This window comes from Corvus cornix, chromosome Z (assembly GCF_000738735.6).
Source record: "Corvus cornix cornix isolate S_Up_H32 chromosome Z, ASM73873v5, whole genome shotgun sequence".
NCBI classification, from domain to species: Eukaryota; Metazoa; Chordata; class Aves; order Passeriformes; family Corvidae; genus Corvus; species Corvus cornix.
In genome coordinates, this window is record NC_046357.1 from 16004978 (window position 1) to 16024183 (window position 19206).

The following is a 19206-nucleotide window of genomic DNA, read 5'->3' on the forward strand; positions in this document are numbered from 1 at the left end:
AAAACATTTCACTGCCAGAGCCTAAACTTCTGTCTCTTTAGACCATTAAGGTGCGTGATCCCTCAGGAAAATGCTCTCAGAGGTAAATGAGTGAATGAGAGCTGGGAGACATTTAGAGGTATTTTTTTTAGGGTACAAGAGCTCTCAATCCTGATACTCAAGAAGTTGGGTAGGGGAGCCAAGACTTAGACATCATCACAATAATCTCTTCAGCCCCTGTCTCCTCAATATTTAGCACTTTCCATTCCATTTTACACTGACTGATGATCATCTCTGGAGGACAAGGAAGATATGGACCTGTTGGAGTGAGTCCAAAGGAGATCTCACAGGCATGATCAGAGGGCTGGAGCACCCCCACTACGAACACAGGCTGAGAGGGTTGGGGTTGTTCAATCTGGAGAAGAGAAGGCTCTGGGAAGATGTCATTGTGGCCTTCCAGTACTTAAAAAGGGCTTATAAAAGAGATGTAGAATTACTTTTTACATAGGCAGATAATGAAAGGACTAGGGATAACCCTCTTAAACTGAGAATTTAGATTAGATATTAGGAATAAATTCTTTACTGTGAAGATGGTGAGACACTGGAATTGCCCAGAGAAGCTGTGGATGTCCCATCCCTGGAAGTGTTCAAGGACTGGTTTGATATCTGAGCAACATGATCTTGTGGGTGGCATTCCTGCCAGTGGCAGAGGGGTTTGAATTGAACACTCTTTAAGATTCCTTTCAATCCAAACCACACTATGATTCTATGACTCCTTGCTTGTGTCTCTCAAATTCATATTTGGCAGAAAAACACATCACTGGAAAACAAAGTATTTCGCGTAGAACAAGTCTCTGGGGCCTGAAACAAGCTGTCTACAAACCTAAGTGGCGTAATATGAAGCTGATCTTAGTTTTTATTAAATGTGGATTGGGAATTCACTACTAATTATTTTTTCCACTATTTGTTTTCTAGATAGAGGGAAATGAGGCATCTTGTAGGAAAAGAGGAGGAGGCAAATAGCATATCTCCATGCATATCCTCTCAGTCCCTGCAGAATTACATTTTCCCTCTGTGAGTGAGCTAGTTTTGCTACCAGTCATTTTCTTCATTCTAATCTCTAACTAAAGTGCTGATTCTGAAAATGCTTATGAAGTAGAGAGGGAAACAGGAAGAGGCAGTAGCTTGCTGTAAAAGCCACTTGGTTCATTTTTACCTTTCCTTGTTTCCTCTGAAGCATCCTGAGCATGTCCTATTTGGGGATATCCTTATTGCAGTGACCAACGATCCATCCGCCTCACTCAGTGCAGGGCAGTAAATAAAAGATTATCCATGGTCATTGGGCAGTTCATTGGAGAAGCGGGAAAATTCAAGACTGTCCAGTAAGTATGCGCAGCCACCCTGTATTTACCTGTCTCTATGTTGTAGGAGAGTGCAACCAGAGCTGTTTCATGTTCTGTGTTCCACCATTACTCTTCAGCTTCGGGGAGCCTCAGGACATCTATTAAGCGCCAGCTCATCTCCATGAAAGCTCTGGTCTAGATTTGACACCGATTTAGTTTGATCACAAAGTTGCAGCAACTCTTACTTTGGATGCAGTCACACCAGTGTAAGGACCCTGTGCCAGCATTGCTTATGCTGATTTTACACAAGAAACCGGGAACAGTATATGTATCTTTATGTGCTTTACTTCTGCCTACATGAAGCCCTATTTCAGACTGTGAAGAACTGAGTAGATATCTTTGCCAAATACCTCAGATTGACAGCGCTTTGTGTGTGAGTCCGTACTCTTCACACATCCCTGTGAGTGGCAAGTTACATCCATTAAATCCAAAGAAACTGTAGGCTAAAATACATTGGCCATAGAGACAATGTTTTTCCCTACTCAGCTCATGTGCTGACAGAGCTGCACGTAAAATGCCATCACTGAAGGCTGTCAAAGGCACAATTGCTTTTGGAACATGAACTGAGGTGATGGCAAAGACCTGAGCTCATATTTGTAGTGTTCCCATCAGCAAGGCAGAACACAAGCCCAACAGCCACTAGAGGCTCTTTGAACCCTGCACTGCAGGCTGTCAGTGTAGACAGAAACCCAGCAATCTCATTTATGCAAAAAACAAAAACAGAAAGATAGCTCCTCCTCATGGGAATAAAAATTAGTTCCAGACAGACAGCATAAAACCTGAATTGCAAATTTCAATGACAATATTTTCTTGTTCAGAAGAGCCTGTCTCATGCCAAAGAAACTCTGTTAGCATCAGAAATCCCACCCAAATAAATCACTGGTGAAGACTGCAGAAGTAGGGTACAAAAGCAAAGGAGAGGCTAGAGCCCTCTCTGCAAAGAAAGCATCCACCACTCTGGAGTGGTGTCAACCCACAGTAAACAAGGGATCTTTTGTTTCAAAAAGTATACTTTGGGCAGTAGGACAAATGCGTTACTTGTATCTTGGCAGTGCTCCCAAATGCCTGCTGCACAGAAGACTGGTGATGTAATTATGGCCACAGAAGATCCAAAGATATTCCAGCCCTTGTGTAACTCTAGGATCATTTCCTCTGGGCTGGATTTATTTCACCTCACTTTATTCATCTAAGAGACAGGCACCCAGGCTGGGTGCTCTGCCTTGGTTCACTTGTGAGGAGGGATCACCCCTTCCAGAGAGCCACTGAGCTGCTCCCTTGAACATCAGGATGGATGGCCTCTGGATGTGCTGATCTCTCCCTGCTGACTAAACTGAGAGTCTAGAGCAGAGACTCAGCTCTTAGCTCTTGGTTGGCTACAGCTGGCTGAGAGGAGCTATGTCCTCTGTCCTCTATATAAATGGGATAAGAAGATTTCTGGATCTCTCGTCCACTTACATGGCAAGCTACTGAGTTTGCCTCCCTTTGCATCTCTGTATTGCCTTTGGTACAACAGACCCTGGCAGAACTAACAAATACTTTTGCACAACCCAGAAAGCACACTGGTCTTGCTTAGTGTACGAAGCATATGAAATTAGAACAATTGCTTGAATAGGTTAAGCACGGAGATTACCTTCCTTAAGCTTGTATCTCTCCTCTGCCACCTGGCTGACAGGGCAGTGGGAAGGCACTGCTAAATTCCTGCACTCTCTAAGCACAGGAATGTGAGAACAGTAAGATTTTGCTGTGCTGTACAAGACAAGGACATCCTGAGCACTTCACACCATGCTTTCTTTTCCAAAAGCTGATTCTAATCTGCTCTTTAGAATAGCTGCTGTCTGCTGAATTAAAGAGAGTGTCAGGCCAATTTAGGCTTCTTGGCAAACTAACAGGAACATTTCCAGAGCTCAGATGGAGTGAAAGTCAAAAGAAAAACATAATTTTAAAAGGAAAATGAAATTTTGCAAGCAGAGTGCAGTCGTATAAATGAAGACAACCCATCTGGTTCCATTGTCAGAGCACAGAAAAAGACATAAGAATGAATATATATTTGGGATGATACCAAAGGTCCCTGTAGCCGCTCTAGCCAAGTACCTTACACCAACAAGTAGCAATTGCTTACATTGAGAATCTCAACAAATACAGGTCTGTTGCCTGTATGTAACAAGCTCCCAGCAATTCAAAGCTATTAACTTACTGAATCAGGTGGTTTATCCCTCCAACAGCAAACTGGTCCTCCATGAAGCTATCTAAACTCTTTTGAAACCATATGTATCTCTGTTCTCCAGATCACAAAGGAAGGAAGAATAGTTTAGCGATTCCATTATGTGTCACACTATCCCGTTTTAAATTTTAGTCCTACAATAATTTCTGTCTATGCCTAGTACTTCTGAATGTTCATGTCATGGAATGGAAACGTCTAATCCCTGTATTGAGCTAAATCTCAATTTATTGCTTTGAAATTAGGTGAGTCCTTGTTAAGAGATGCAATCCATGCCTCAGAGGATTGTCTGAGTTGATCTCAGAGCAGTTGTTAAATATTTCAAATCTCTCAATGATTCTTTTGCATTTAATACTTACAAGAGCCATACCCCACTGCAAATAGGTCCTTGTACTTTGGATTCCTGTAATGAGAAAATATATATAAGATTGCATTTATTATTAACCATGTAGTTCCACAGCAATGCACAGTGTTTCACACATTAAATCGGAGTCTGTTCTCACAGGACTGCACAGTGTGAGGGCTCTGCCCTTTGACCATATGCATTAGTAAAGTTTGTGAGAAACTCATCCAAATTCAAGATGCAGACCACCTGCAAAAAAGCAGAACATCAGAAGATCAAAACAGTACATGAAAAGGATAAAAAGACAGACATTATGTCAATCTCCAGCACTTCTTGGCTTATCCATTTCATAATTGCAGAAAGTTTACTTTTAAAAATGAGGTCTTTGAGGAAAGCAAAAAGGCAGGAACATGTTGGTTCCCATCTTTCAGCAGCAAGATTAAGAAGTTTCTAAATCAATAAGCTCACCTTCCATACCTGTTATTAAATTACAAGAGGTGCTTCAAGAGACAGCTATCAGTCCATGAATTCATGATCATTCCCACAGACCAGGAAGGAACATTTCCTTCTGACCCAGCTGGTGAACAGTGTATTTCCTGAGGCAAATACTGATGGTGAGCAACTGGCCATCTACTATGTCTTCTAAAGTCTCTTTACTTGAAAAACATCTACCGTCTCTACAACCTCTACTGTGTGTGGTAAGTCACTGTAAGTAGGGTTTCCATGGGACAAAGATCAGTACTGTTGTTATCCCTGAGCTCACACAGCACAACCAGTGGGTAACAATTCTGTGAAATGAATGTATGTGGAAATTATCTAATGAGTATTTTCTCTGACTTACTACTGTGAATTGATAAAATAAATCCACTTCTCATTTAATTTCTCCTTTTTCATTTGGGCTAATACCTAGGCATCCTAATGCTCTTGTTCATTTCACTAAATGCACCATCACTGCTAAAAATGAGAGAATAAAAATTGAATTAGAAAGGCTTATTCCATAAAGCAATTTGGAGTTATTCTTCCAATTTCAGAGCCATCTTTCTGTTATCATTTCCTGGAGACAAGTATAACAGCAGTACAAATTACCTGTTAAAGATGCCTTTTCTCCCAATTTTGCTTCCCATTTGTACTGTTATCTGTCATTCTCAAAAAACTACATGCTTGATACTCCCTTATATAAGACCACAGTGGCTTGAAAGGCAGAAGACTGCAATCCTGCTCTGTCTCTCCACAGATCCTCCTTGTCAAGGCACAAATGTGCTCACACAAACAAGTGAGAGGAGGCCTAACTGCAGGAGAACACAGGGCAGGGTCTGATTAGGTTTGTCTCATGCTCAGTGCATGAACCAAGCCAATTCTTAGAGGATCAAGCATATTAAAAAGTGAAAGGACTCATTCAGGTTGGTAATAAGTGAGTTTTTTCACAGTAAAAACCATAGCAATAATATCTCAGAACAAAAGAGAGTCGATTTCCAAGTATCAGTGATCATTTTTGGACTGACTGAATATGCAAAAATGGACTGCAGGGCAAATGCCTACTTTACTGAACTGTGCAAGATCCCAATACACAAATACCTCTGTTGTCTGGAGGAGAAGCAGTATGAGGAGTGGCTGAGGTCACTTTGTTCAGCCTGGAGAAGAGGAAACTGAGGGGAGACCTCATCACAGTTACAACTTCATTGTGAGGAGAAGAGGAGGGGCAGACACTGATCTCTGTGGTGACCAGTGACAGGACCTGAGGGAGTGGCATCAAGCTGTGTCAGGAGAGGGTTAGGTTGGATCTTAAGAAAAGGCTCTTCACCCAGAGGGTGGCTGGGCTCTAGAACAGGCTCCCCAGGGAAGTGGTCAAAGCACCAAGCCTGACAAAGTTCAAGAAATGTTTGGTCAACTCTCAGGCCCATAGCAGGACTTTTGGAGCTGTCCTGTGTAGGGCTGACTCCTACAGCATATAGTCCAAGCACATGACACATCTATCCCAGCTTTCCCAAGAAAGGGACTCTTCTTTGTCCTGCTAACCGCACTCACTTTTCCCAAGTGCTGCACAAAGCCTGCTCTGCCTTCAGTTTCTGCTGAAGGGCACAAACCTGGCACATTCAACCTTACACAATCTTCTTTGCAACCAGAAGCACCGGGCACGTTTAGGTGCTGCGCAAACAGCTGACTGTAATAAATCGGTAACCGTGTTCCCAGAGAAACCAGACCTGCCTCGTAAGATCCCGTTACATTCGATTCCACTCCCCTGCGCAACAGTCGAGGTAAGTTTGGAATGCAGAGACTTACCAGGAGATGGCAGTAACGGCAAGTTTCTTGGTTTTTTCATACCGGAACTTCCAGAGTGGGAGGAGGGTTCCTTCCTGGCCTCTGAATTCATCTGAGGCATCCTCAAAATATTTAAAATCTAAACAAAAAAAAAAAACAAGGAAAAGGTCCCAGTGTATAAATCAGAAATAAATCAGCACAGTTCAGTGTCAGGGAAGCTTTAAAAGACAACCTGTTATCCTCACAGCCTCTGCACAACCCAACTGTTAGTGTAAAATGCATCTCAGCTCTTAACTCCTAACTCCAAGCCTCAGCACCTCAGCCCTGCATTTTATCAAGCACCAACTCTTCACACACACAGGAAAATAAAAATCAAACTGATGATCAGCAGACAAGGATTAACAGGAAAATAGAAGCCCAGAGCAAGGTGTGACCTCAGGCCATTCCCAGAGCTAGACATAGCCCTTCAGGAGGAAGCTGAGTAGAGACAGCAAAACGAGTCTTGCAAAAGGACATCAAGACTGAGTACGTTGCTGTGGCTGGGATCTGTATGTGCGCAGGGAGCTGCTCAGCTCTGGCTGCTGTCACCAGCACCTGCATCGAGGAGTGAAGTACCTGCTGAGGGAAGGAAGTGCTGCAGGGAGGGCAGTGCTCACCAGACCTGCTGTCTCCAGCCAGCTCAGAGCAGGGCTAATGTGGCACGCTCTTTGCATGCCCATGGTCTGATGTAGTATTTGCCTTGTGTGAGTCAGCAGGTTCCCAGAGCTGCTCATTTTACTTGTGTTTCTCTATTCTCTTCTGTTCTGTCCTGTCCTTGCTGTGGGTGTAGGTACTTATCTGCAGGACTTCAGACTTGAGTTAGAAGCACCTCTCAGTGGGCCATACCTTGTGCAATGTCATCAAATGTGTTCAGGTTCACCATCCGTTCCGTTATTTTAGCAGCCTTTGCAACCTTGCTTAGAGAATCACCGTGCTGAAGAGAAAAGAAAGGAAGAGAAAATGTACTTCCTGTCTGTTTACAGGTGCCTCAGATCTCACGTGACTGAAAAACTTGAGTCCTTTGATCTTGAATACAGATTAATTTGAAATGTGTCGCACCAGCACCTAATGATATGGGCACTTGAAAAAACGTAACTGCTTTATTATAAATTTAGCAAGATGCCATCCACAGCTGAGCTCCAGTAACTTCAGTGTTTGTTCCTGATTTAACTCAATACAGGTACTTACCTATAAAGGTATATAAGAGTCTTGTCTTTCAAGCTAACTCCTGACAGGATGAGCTAAAAAGACACAAATTACTCCTACCCCATCTTGCTGAATAACAGTTCAGCAGATTCGGTGATGAAATCAGAGAGGTCTGATCATGCATGAGCACTCCCTCATCTCTACCTGGAGAGGTTTATTGTCTCAGGCATTAAGTAAACATCACAGGATTTAGGAGTCCTTCAGTGGTTAATTACAACTTGATGCATTCACAAGTCCATGGACAAGTGGAGAAAAGAGTCTAGCAGGGGCTATTTGTCATCAGGTGGCTGGTTGGTATGCTTATCTGACAGAGCTCTCTGGCTGATCACCTCATCTTACTAAACTCCATTCTCAACTATTTTTGTGTGAGTGTGCTCTCTATACTCTGTGTGTGTATGTGCGACCACTAGTGAAATCTGAACTGGATTAATTAGAAAGAACAACAAGAAGCCTGCATGCCAGTAGTGGGAAGGACAAAGCTTGAAAGTCCACAGACTGTGCTGGACCATATAAGGATGATGTCATCACAGCTCTGTGCACTGATGTGAGAATGCCAAGGCATGTATAAGGTGCTCTGAGAGCTTGCTGCTTCAAGTACCTGAATCCCCATCCACTACTGGTGTCCCAAAGCCCCACCAGTGTTTCAAAGCCTTTCATCTTCAAACCCCTGCTAGGGACTGATGGCTGCCAGCACAGTAAGATTTCCTTTACAGTGACAACACTGAAAAGAAACATGTCGTCCTTGACACAGCTCTGAGGGTGCCCTGAACATGAAAAGAAAAAGTGAAATCAGCTGACCAAACTATACCACACAGTCACAGTCAGAACTAGGAACATGACTTCAGATTATGTGTGTCCAGCCCTCTGCTTCTTTCCTGAGCTCTGCAGACACTCAAGGGAGATTGAGTCTCACTTCAAAGAGCATGAAACTAATAGGGCTACACAGAGATGAGAGGACAAAAGAGAAAAAGAATTCTATAAACTGTTACATTTTTTATAAATCCATAGTTTGCTTACACCTCCAGTAATGTGTGCAGTCTTCTTTTCCCATCCTAGAAAATATTAAGTAGAATTTGAAACCAAGTTCAGAGAAAGGGAGCAGAAGAAGCGAAGGGATTCTGCCCCTCTGCTCTGTTCAGACCCACCTGGAGCACTGCATCCAGCTCTGGGGTCCCAGCACAGGAAGGACAGGGACCTGTTGCAGTGAGCCCAGAGTAGGTCATGAATATGATCAAAAGCTGGAGCCCCTCTCCTATGGAGACAGGTTGAGAGAATTGGGGTTGTTCAGCCTGGAGAAGAGAAGGCTCTGGAGAGACCTTAAAGAACCTTAAAGTGCCTAAAGAGAACCTACAGGAAATACAGGAATACTATTTATCAGGAAGTTTAGCGATAGGATGAGGAGCACCTGTTTTAAAATAAAAGAGGGTAGATTTAGATTAAATATTAGGAAGAAATTCTTTACTGTGAGGGTGGTGAGGCACTGGCACAGGTTGCCCAGAGAAGCTGTGGACACCCCATCCCTGGAAGTGTTCAAGGCCAGGCTGGATGGGGCTTTGAGCAACCTGGTCCAGTGGAAGGCATCCCTGCCCATGTCAGGGGGGTTGGAACTAGATCATCTTCAAGGTCCCTTCCAACCCAACCATTTTATGAATTTATGATACTATGATTCCATAAATTTTATTTTTGGGGGATTCAGTGGAAAAGAGGCTATAAATAAAAAAGAAACAAAACAAAAAACCAAAACAACCTTGTAAATGCAGAAACAATATATTATTCAATTGATTTTTTTCTGCAATGCAGGAAACTCTCCAGATGAATCAAAAAAGCTTTAAGTCAGCTTTTCTGTCAGGTAGCTATGCTGTTAACAACACATCCATGACTAACTACATTTTTGACATTATAAGTGGATGAGAGTAAGTTATTTTCCCTGCGTATCCTGTCCTGTTTCAGATTTTATTTATTCTGTATGCTACTGAAATAAATCTTCAGAGGAAGTTCTAAGCCTAATTTTTCTTTTTTTTTTTAAAACAATTCCTGTTTGAAACACACTTTTCCACATTAGGCCAATTCTGAGCTAGCTAGCCAAATGCAATGAGAGCTCATAGGATAACACATTTGTGTTGTTTATTTCTGTGCATAATTTATTTTTAGAACAGCAATAATGTTAATCGAATCATATGTAAGATGGATAATGGGCTAATACTTTGAAAACAAATGTCTTGGCCTGGCTCTGTAATTCCTTATCACTAATTGTCTCATACTTGCCTCTCAGCAGGTGGCCAGTTGCAATGTGCAACTCCCATAAACTGAAGCATGACAAAAAGCTTCCACTGGTGTGTAACTGCAAATCCAGAAGACAAATACCACCCTAACATCATGGCAGTAACTGCTCATACCTCTGGCAATACATATACTGTGACTAGAGGAGCCCCTGATTTGCAAAGAAAGAAGCACAGTACAGGGTTGTCGTCATCTGTTGCCCAGCCAACACCTGAATGCAAACACCAACTGTAAATCCCAAATAAAGTCCCCCAGCTTGAACCATGTCAAGCAGTTATTAAATTCCATAACTGTACTCATCTGCTCTTCTTCACTCCTTGCTTTTAATTCTGACAGACTGCAAACAGAAAATTGAAGACAGGGGAGTTGGGATGGATCCACTCCTAGGGATGACCCAGGAACAAGTGAACAATAATGTGAAAGTTAATTGCATTCTAAATTCACTTATTATATAAAAAATAATAGTATCCTTCCAAGAGCTTCCAAGTGGTATTTGTGACCCTGTGCATTGTCTCACCAGGCACATCTCAGACAGGGGTAATGGTACATGTAAGATAGGACCTCACATGACTCAGGAATGCACATTTCTCTGTTAAGTAGAAATTTTGTTTGCACTTCTTAGGACAATGATCAACCACCTGTGTTTCAGAGGAGATTAGAGACTGTTCCACTGCAGTAAGTTCCAACTTCAATTTCATTTTTTAATTAATTTAATTTATATTTTAATTTTTCTATTCCTAATTGGTTGACATTTATCTGTATTTCTGTTGACACTATCCTCTGCCTTAGTAATTCTCTCACTCTGTTGTCTAACTCAGAGTCCCTACCTACCTTTGCATTAGCAGATAAACATGTTAAGATTTTCTAGTGTTGTATATTCAACCTTTCAATTTCTTACCGTATTTTCCATCTCTACGCAGGTTTGCAACCAATCATCTTTGAAAAGTGGTGATCAAAATCACATATCCCTGTTCTAGTCCTGAAAAGGTATCAGCATAAATATCTTCTCTGCTATTCATCACAGGGATATTCCAGCAATGTGCTTGTCTCTCATAGCCGCATCACAATTAACCACATCACAATAAACCAACCAACACGAAGTCAGAGAAATACGCTCATGTTTCTCCCTGTCATTACAGACTGTAAGCCTGCTTCTTACCAAAGATTGTTTTGATACTCCAAAATGAAGTCTTCCACTCCACCAGTCCCTCCCAGGCTGTAATAACAACAACTTTTCTGTATATCTAATAATTGCCTAATTGTATTGGTGTATCTAGTAATTGCACTACAGCAATAGTTTACAGAATTCTAGCTAAATTGCCTTCCTCTACTTTCCTTGTCCTAGAAAAACATGACTTGCCTTTCATTAAAGACAGACATGAGATTATTTGGACACGGCCTACCTTTGGTAAATATGTGCTATTTTATTCCATTTCATATTTAATCCCTGTTCTGTATTTTTTTCCTCCATATTAATTCTGTTGCCTCATGTACTGTTAAAGGTCAGACTAATGGTACCATTTTTACCTCTCTTGCATACAACATGTCCTTGTTATGGTCCAGTCACATTGCTCCACCCCTCTTTGCATAGATTCATTAAAAATCATTAATGTCAGTGTTGTGGTTTCCTGCCTTGCCATCTCAGGGTGAGAGAAGCAAGCCTGCATCAGACACATTAAGCTCTTCGCATTTTGCTTCCGCCTCAGATACTGTCATTTCTAAGTTCATTCAAAAACATAAGCAGAGTTATAGTTCAGACCAAGCATGTCTCTGGGTCAGCACTGTGGAATCATAGAGTCATTTGAGTTGAAAAAGACCTTTAAGATCATTGAGTATCCTCCCTATAATCAGAGCCATAAACAGATGGTACATGAACAGAAAGAGCAGGACAGGCAGATACAACACTTCTGCCTAGTTATCTCTGCTTCCAGATATTTTCAGCTCAGAAAATATCATATCATTCCACTTTGGTATTCTGTGTTATCCATGGTCTGCACACTGCCTTGACTAAGAACTGAGGAAAAGTTCCAAATATTGTATCACTGCTATTGGATGTAGCACACCCTTTCCTCTCTAGATCCATTTGAGTGAGAGGCACATGGAGAGATTTCTAAGAGTTCCTCATCACAGTATCCAGTCAAATACTTCCTATTATTCCAACTTTTATTCAGTCATGCGTCTTCTTTATAAAATTCTCACCCTTCCTTCTGCTGAAACCCTTGGTTACCTCCCTTCCTTTCCTGTTGGCTGCCTCTATCTTCTGCTTTGCTAAACCACATCTTCCTTGCTTCATCAAGTTCTTCAGTGCAATGCATAGCTTCATTTTACTTCTTTTCACCTAGTGAGAAGCTTCTGCTTAGCTGTCAAGGCTCCCCTCCCCTCTCCTCCTCTCTTTTCTTCTCTGCTTTTGACCATATTTTTTTCATGTATCACATCCCTTCTCTCCAAGCTATGTGTTCTTTTGACTTCTTATTCAGTAGCAGCACTGTTTTTTCTCTTTTCATTCATTACATTTTCAGATCCTCATCTAACTCCTACCGTCATCTTCAGCTGTGCCTCTAGTTCTTAGATCTTCTCTTTAATGGCCTCCTACCATCACAACAGATTCCATCAGAGATCCACTTGTGGTAGTAGCCATCAATTTTCTCCTTTCCTTTGGGTTGAATCTGGTGCTAGCTTAGTAGCTGTCACAGTTTTTCTTGCTAATACCTAGCCTGACCAGAACAATGGTGGAAATTAATTGTGGCTTCTAGACATTGCACCTTGATCCAGATCAGCCATGTCTCCTGCTTGATGTTCACAGTTCTCTTCAGCAATGACCAAGCACAGTTTCTCCTCAAAAAGTGTTCAGCTGGAAAAGCTCTGTTTCAACTGGCATGGTGTAACATATGTAACCTGTGAGTTAAAAGCCCCACAAAATGCACTTCTCCATTTGCTGACTTGAGGCCAGAAATATAGATTCTGATGCCATCAACCTTTAATTTCCTACATCTGAACAGACATGATGACTGTTTTAAGTCTGATTTGAGCCTTGGAGTACTTCAGGTGGCATTTTTCCAGTCAATGTGTGAAGAATTCATCAGGTTTTTCATACACTTCAGGTTGGTTGACCAGCCTCACAGAGCACCTCAATTTGGGACACTAGCTCTGCATAAAGAAGCTTTTCCTTTCACTTATCCACTGCATCGACTTTTTGGCTTCCCTTCAAGCCCCCTAGAAAGTGTTACGTGTGAAAAGAAAAACACCAAAGGGACAGATATGAGTGACTGGATTTCAACTTCCCACTGTTGTCAGTGGAGTGGGCAGCAGGTGTTTTACAATATGGTTTCATTGGTAGAATATTTACTTTGTTTCCATTATCAGTTTTTAGCAGACCACCCTTTAAGCCTATAATTGTGATGTTGACTTCAGGCTTAATTCTCTGAAACATACTCAGGTGAAAGGTTTACTGGTTTTCAAAAGGACTGCGAATTTCCATGGCACAATTCACAGGAAGAAGCCTGTCAGAACATGTTCCTGGTCTGTTTATACTGTAAGGTTTATACTGGCAGAGTGCTGCTTCATGGCTAAACCAGCCAAATCCTCTGCTGTTGTATTGGCCATATGGCATGAAAGAGCTAAAGCCAGTTTCAGGAGTCTTATTACACACACACACATATATACATATCTCTCTCTCTCTATATATATATATGTATTACTTATGTTGATAAGTCTACACCTATTCTAGGAGCAAATTATGAACTGATTTCCATGATTCTGTATTATATTTCTCAGTATATCGTGCTCCAGCCATTACAGAAATTATTTCAGTTTGCCTTCCAAATGGTTTACCTTAGACTGGGGAAGAAAGAACCAGCCACTTAAACCGTAATAGAAACTTCCTGAACCCATTCAAAATATTTTGGAACAAGAAGAAAATTTTTCAGGGTTGCCATATCATCCTCTATATTGTACACTCCATGCTTGAAGTGGGATGATATTTTTAAGATGGGGATAGTTTCCCTTTGGTGGAATGAACCATGTAATTCCCACAAGGCACTCCTAGGCTATTCCTGACAGAGAATTGGGAGTCAGTATCACCCTCACAGCAAGGTCACAGCATCAGCTCCAGGCGTAGCAGGTGTTAGGACACCTCATACTCTGAGAAGCATGCCACTTACATATCTATAATTAGAAAATGTATAAATCATAATTCTATAAAATCACTAAAAATGAAAATTAAAAAATAGTGAAAAGTGTTTTACTACAGTGCTATATTTTGAAATAATCCTAAATTTCATTGCCTTTCAGATTGAAACATTGTATGTAAAAGCATCATCACTTAAAATTCTTCGAAAAATCACAGGGTGTTTCTACGTATTTAGTTCTTTTATCCCTCACATAATAATCAAAAATGCAACACAAACACAATGCACAAAACCTGAAAGCTATATATCTCACTTGGAAATCAGGTTTGAAAATAACATTATGCAAAATCAAAATCCTGTTTTATACAGCACAACAGAAATCCTGTTTTGGAAATACAATTTCTAGCAAAAACTAATTTTTGCATTTCCTAAAGTTGTTACTTGCCCACTAAGACAACAAGCTACCCAGCCAGCATGATTTGCTTTCACCTGACTTGCCCTACAGATGCACCCACCACCACTTTGAACAGCCTTTTCCCCCGCATTATGAAACATACCTGTGGCTCCACATAGGATAACTTTCTTCCTGTTTCCTTATCTTCTTTCTTTACCACCTGAGGTTTTGCTTTTTCTTTCTCTTTTGCCTTTTCCATTCTCTCAAGTTCCTCCATATAGGCATCATAGATATACCACTGAGAAACAGACAGAAGCAGGATTTATCAGGACCTGATCATATTCCTTAGAACAGCCATCTACACCCTCACAAAAACATGATGGTCATCACAACAGTACCACTGCTGCTGGAATTAGCTGAACATCTGCCTTCTTGCACAAAAAGTGATGAGTTCAGGTCCAGGATTTTTAAAACATGATGGAGCAGGTCTTACTTTCAGAACAAATTACTGCATTACTAATGATTTCTTTCCTCCAACACTTTACTTGCTGCTTTGACTCCCCACCTTTATTTTTGCAGGACTTTGTGTTTGTCTCATTTGCCAGTGTTTAATAGGAAACATGCATTAAACATTTGCTTTATGACATTTCTCATGTGGTGTTGGAAAATTAAATTGTAGTTGCTTAACACGATTTAAACTTGGACTCCAACTCTGCAGCATATGATCAAATGGAAACTGAGAGCAGTTTTACATCTTCTGCTACGCCACATGCCACACACGTCTTACTTGAGTAGATCCAAAAGTAATTTCTCTTAAGAATTACTCATAAGTATCGAAATCCTAGTATTGCATCTGAAGCAGGTATATTACTTTCAGAACAAAACAAAAGGTAATCTGACACATCATCTTAGGATAGGGAGCACGATTCAAACACAGAATATAGACTAGAACATCAGAATAAAGGTAGCAGTACTCTTTAGAAAAAAACAAAAACTGTATTGTGTTGTAAATTTGCAGGCAGAAATGAGATGGAAAGGTGTTCCAAACATCAGGGAAAGGACAAAGAAGATGAGACAAGTATGAGAAGAAAACAGAAAAGTTTGAAATAGGAAATTGTGAGCATAAGAAAGAACATGAAGGAAAAAAGAGTTGAGGGAAAAAAGAGTTTATATAAAAACACTATTTTAGACCCACCGAAATGTCAACAATATAAAAAGAAACCAATGGAGAACTTTTCCTCTTGGCTTTCAAACATTAATGCAAAATCTGAGTCACAGCCTAATTATCTGAAAGACCTCTGTTCTAAGTCTCAGGACATCTCACTGTCAGAAGAAAAATGGAAGAAAACTCCAGCTGGAGGGAGGGAAGATCTCAGGCCAATTACGCTGTAATTTCAGGTTTAGGAATAGAATGGATTACAGTTTTTAACCTGACAGAGATACCTTCACTCCCCTTCCTATCACTTTCCTACAACAGCATTTTTTAAGTTGCGGCTCTTACCTTACAGCGTCTCTTGGGTGTTCGTCTGCTCATTGGTAACAAAACAATGTTTCCATACCAGTTCGATACACTACTTTGAAACATGTTTGTATCTGTGACAAACACAATTACATTTTTGCAAATATCTGAGAATTAAACAACAGAACTGGCTGGGTTCCCTTTCCACTGAAAGCTACAACATATTCCATGTGTGAAATGTCATCCAAAATAAATTTCTTTACATTTTTAAGAGATGCAGCAAATGCTATACAGTTTTTAATCATGAACAGATAGGCACATTTCCACTACATAAAACAGAGCTAAGTCTCTTGCAAGAGGTCTTCTATGGTCCTTATGCTGTAGCTCTCATTTGGTTCAGCTTTGGGCTTTAGAAACCTGCTTTTGCATACAGCTAAACTTAGACAAAGTAAAAACCCAGGTGCTGCTTATGCCAAATTCTTAACAATACTCCAAAAGAGAGCTATGTCCCTAGAGGAACCAGTACCTGCAAGTTGCAGCCCACCTCTTGCTGAATCCAAAACTATTCTCACCCTGTGTTTCCCCCATTTTCATTCACTTAAGAAAGACTCTCTAAAGCAGACAAGTCAGGGTGGCTGGCAAAAAATAAACCAGTGAAAAGAATCTAAACCAAGACACTGAACCTTAGAAATACAAACCGTGAGCAAGTTCACCCATTAAGGCAGAAGAGAGGGTCATACTAGTTTGTTGTCAGATTCAAAACAGAGATCAAAGCCACAATAAAGGAGTTCATTCCACTGCAAGGAATGCAAACACAATAATCCAGTTCTAACTTTCTCACACCTCAATTTCCAAAATATATTCTAAAACAACTTTAAAGATAAAAAGGAGATAGATATAGAGATATATATATACCTGGTTAACATTGGCTGAGAAAGTTTCATAAGGTGCAGGGTCAGTTTGATATCCTTTTTCCTGAAAAAAGAAAAAGCACGAAGAAGCAGCATTGAAGCCCTCTGCAGTGACATAGCCCAGTTGTGGAAACAGTCTGCACAAATGAATAACTTGATATCCAAAAGATTCCTAGAGCACTGCACAACACTATTGATGATCATGGAACTACAGAAAGATTTTTTTGTGGACCAAAAGAACATTCACAAGACCTCCTGATTTTTTCCCACATACTTTAAATACTTCAGTAGTTAATTTTGAAGAAGTTAAAATGTTTTTTTTCCCCTCTACCATTTGAAATGTTCTGGTACCAATTACGGTATCAGTTATGACATCCTACCAAATTTGAAAAGTTCTGTCCTATATATTAAAAAGCCAGTTGGAAACAATAGTCAGAACAAAAGAGTTGAACAGAACGAAACTTATAAACAATTCATCTGATGCTACTGAAATAATATTTTTACCATCCTTACATCAACATTCTGGAATATATTAATATATTTATGTGAAACGTTCCTTTAAAAGAACATCATGTTTTTTCAAAAAACTGCTGTGTCAGAACATTTTTAAGAAGCTGCCTATAGCATTTCACTGACCTCTGAAACGAAGATATCTCAGAGGTGGAAACTGCACATCCTGTACAGCACATAGCAGTACTATGCAGCTATTGAAGGCCTATATTCTACTTTCAAAGGCAGAATCATACAGAGACACACAGGCTTCTCCCAATAAAAACATTGAGAAGAAGAGATTATGCAGATCTGGGAACAAAGAAATACGAAATTCCATGGCCTCCACTCAGATTTTTGAATGATACAGAATCTTAGCTCAAACTTCATAGCAAACACCCCACTGCAGGACAAACTCTCCTGAGATCTTCTGTCTCCAGCAGCACAGTAACTCATCTCTCTCGCCAAGTGCATCATATGTAAAGGCATCTAACTTTAGGTGTAATGGCTGTAAGAAAACAGACAGGCTCCTTGGGGAAGATATCTATATGCCGATTGCAGCAAGAAGAACAAGAGAATTTTCTCTCTGAAACTTGTATCCCTGATGTAGAAAACTCCTTTTTCAGCAGTCAGTCAGGAGCCAACATCACCAGGATTGCTCAGTCAGAAGGCCCCATGAAAACATGCTCACAGGGAATGGCTGTAGGTTCAGCAAAAAAATTAGGGAAGGAACAAAAGGTTTTAGGTCTGTACTGATTGGAAAGTGCACACAGAGTGGGAGGGAGATGTACCGTGTACAAGAAGTACAGATTTGTCACACTTACATACGTTTGTTACTCTAGTACCCATGCTCAATAAAAGCCCAAACACACTTGTCCTTTTAATATATGGGCATGTATATCTCTGATCCATTAATAAGAATTGAAGTACAAGACCATAAAAGTACCCAGTGACAAAGAGAAATTGCTTTCACACATTCCAAGTCCTCAGCTACTACCCTAATCATTGCTCTGTACTTTTTCAGATGACAAAATAGACATGAAAAAATATTATATCCAAGTAGAGGCTTAAGGACTTACAGAAGGATCAAAACTTTTTGTAGGCTGTCCAAGAGTTCATGAGACATGAAATTTTCTATCACCATTTTCACCACACCAAATGTTTTACCATAGTACAACCACTATACTTTTTTTCCTAATAGTATGGACAGATCACAGGATATGACACAAACACAGATGATCTACATGCCCTCCCAAAGGAAAGATCCTCCAAGTCACTGAAGCAAACAGCAACATACCCGCAGAGGATTGTGGTACGTAGTTGTACCTCTCTCAATGAAGTTGAACTGGTTTGCAAGCTTCTTCTCTGGCGCTTTTGGGGGAGGAGGCTCTTCTGCCTCTGCTGCCTCAGCTTCTTCAGCTGTTTCTGCCCCCTTTGCCTCTGCCTCTCCTTCTCCCTCTTCTGCAGCCTGCAAGAAAATACAGCAGTGACTCCACCCTGAGAGAACCAGTTGTCCCTTTCTTTTCTTCTCAGACTGCTGCCTAGTGAAGGAGACTGTAATTGAAAATTCAAACACTTAAGATCCAAATTAGGACACTTTCAGCACTCAGATCAAGGAGATTCTGAAATGATATCTAAACAGGAATATAGAAACCCAGGAACTGAAATTGCTTTAAAACAAAACCTGACATGAGAGAGAAAATACAGCACAGCTGCCTTTGGCAAAAGGGACTCAGGGACCAGAAGACTCTGTTAGAGACCCATTACCCTGCAATGTCATTTCCTTGCCAGACAACAAGTTTCACCTGAAACTCTGACACCGTGTGGGTTATGACACTGTGTGGATAAGAACAAACTTCTCACAGGCTACTCCTTTCCTATCAGCTGCCTTTAAAATGGGCCACTATTTATTTCATTCAGTTATGCTTGCTGCTTTCACCCCTCCACATTCTGTTTTTCACCAATGGACATACTGTTCAGGAAGATTCCAGAATCCAGCAAATTACACTCTATTTTGATAGAATATCTGGATAAAGATAGATCTGGTATGATCCCTCTACACAGCTTCTGCACCTGAAAAATGGCAGCAGGACCCCAGC

General features: G+C 40.7%; 1 protein-coding gene across 2 annotated transcripts in view; it reads right to left on the minus strand.

Annotated features, from left to right (window-relative positions):
• The window catches only part of DNAI1 (dynein axonemal intermediate chain 1), a 139202-nt gene that overhangs the window by 101994 nt on the left and 18002 nt on the right, over window positions 1-19206 (minus strand). For both annotated transcript variants that reach the window (XM_039567730.1, XM_039567729.1), the window contains exons 7-12: window positions 18405-18575; window positions 16623-16682; window positions 14412-14546; window positions 7088-7175; window positions 6224-6341; window positions 3960-4003 (exon numbers count right to left, since the gene is read on the minus strand). In XM_039567730.1, the coding sequence (XP_039423664.1) occupies window positions 3960-4003; window positions 6224-6341; window positions 7088-7175; window positions 14412-14546; window positions 16623-16682; window positions 18405-18575 (616 nt within the window). The remainder of the gene's footprint in view (window positions 1-3959; window positions 4004-6223; window positions 6342-7087; window positions 7176-14411; window positions 14547-16622; window positions 16683-18404; window positions 18576-19206) is intronic.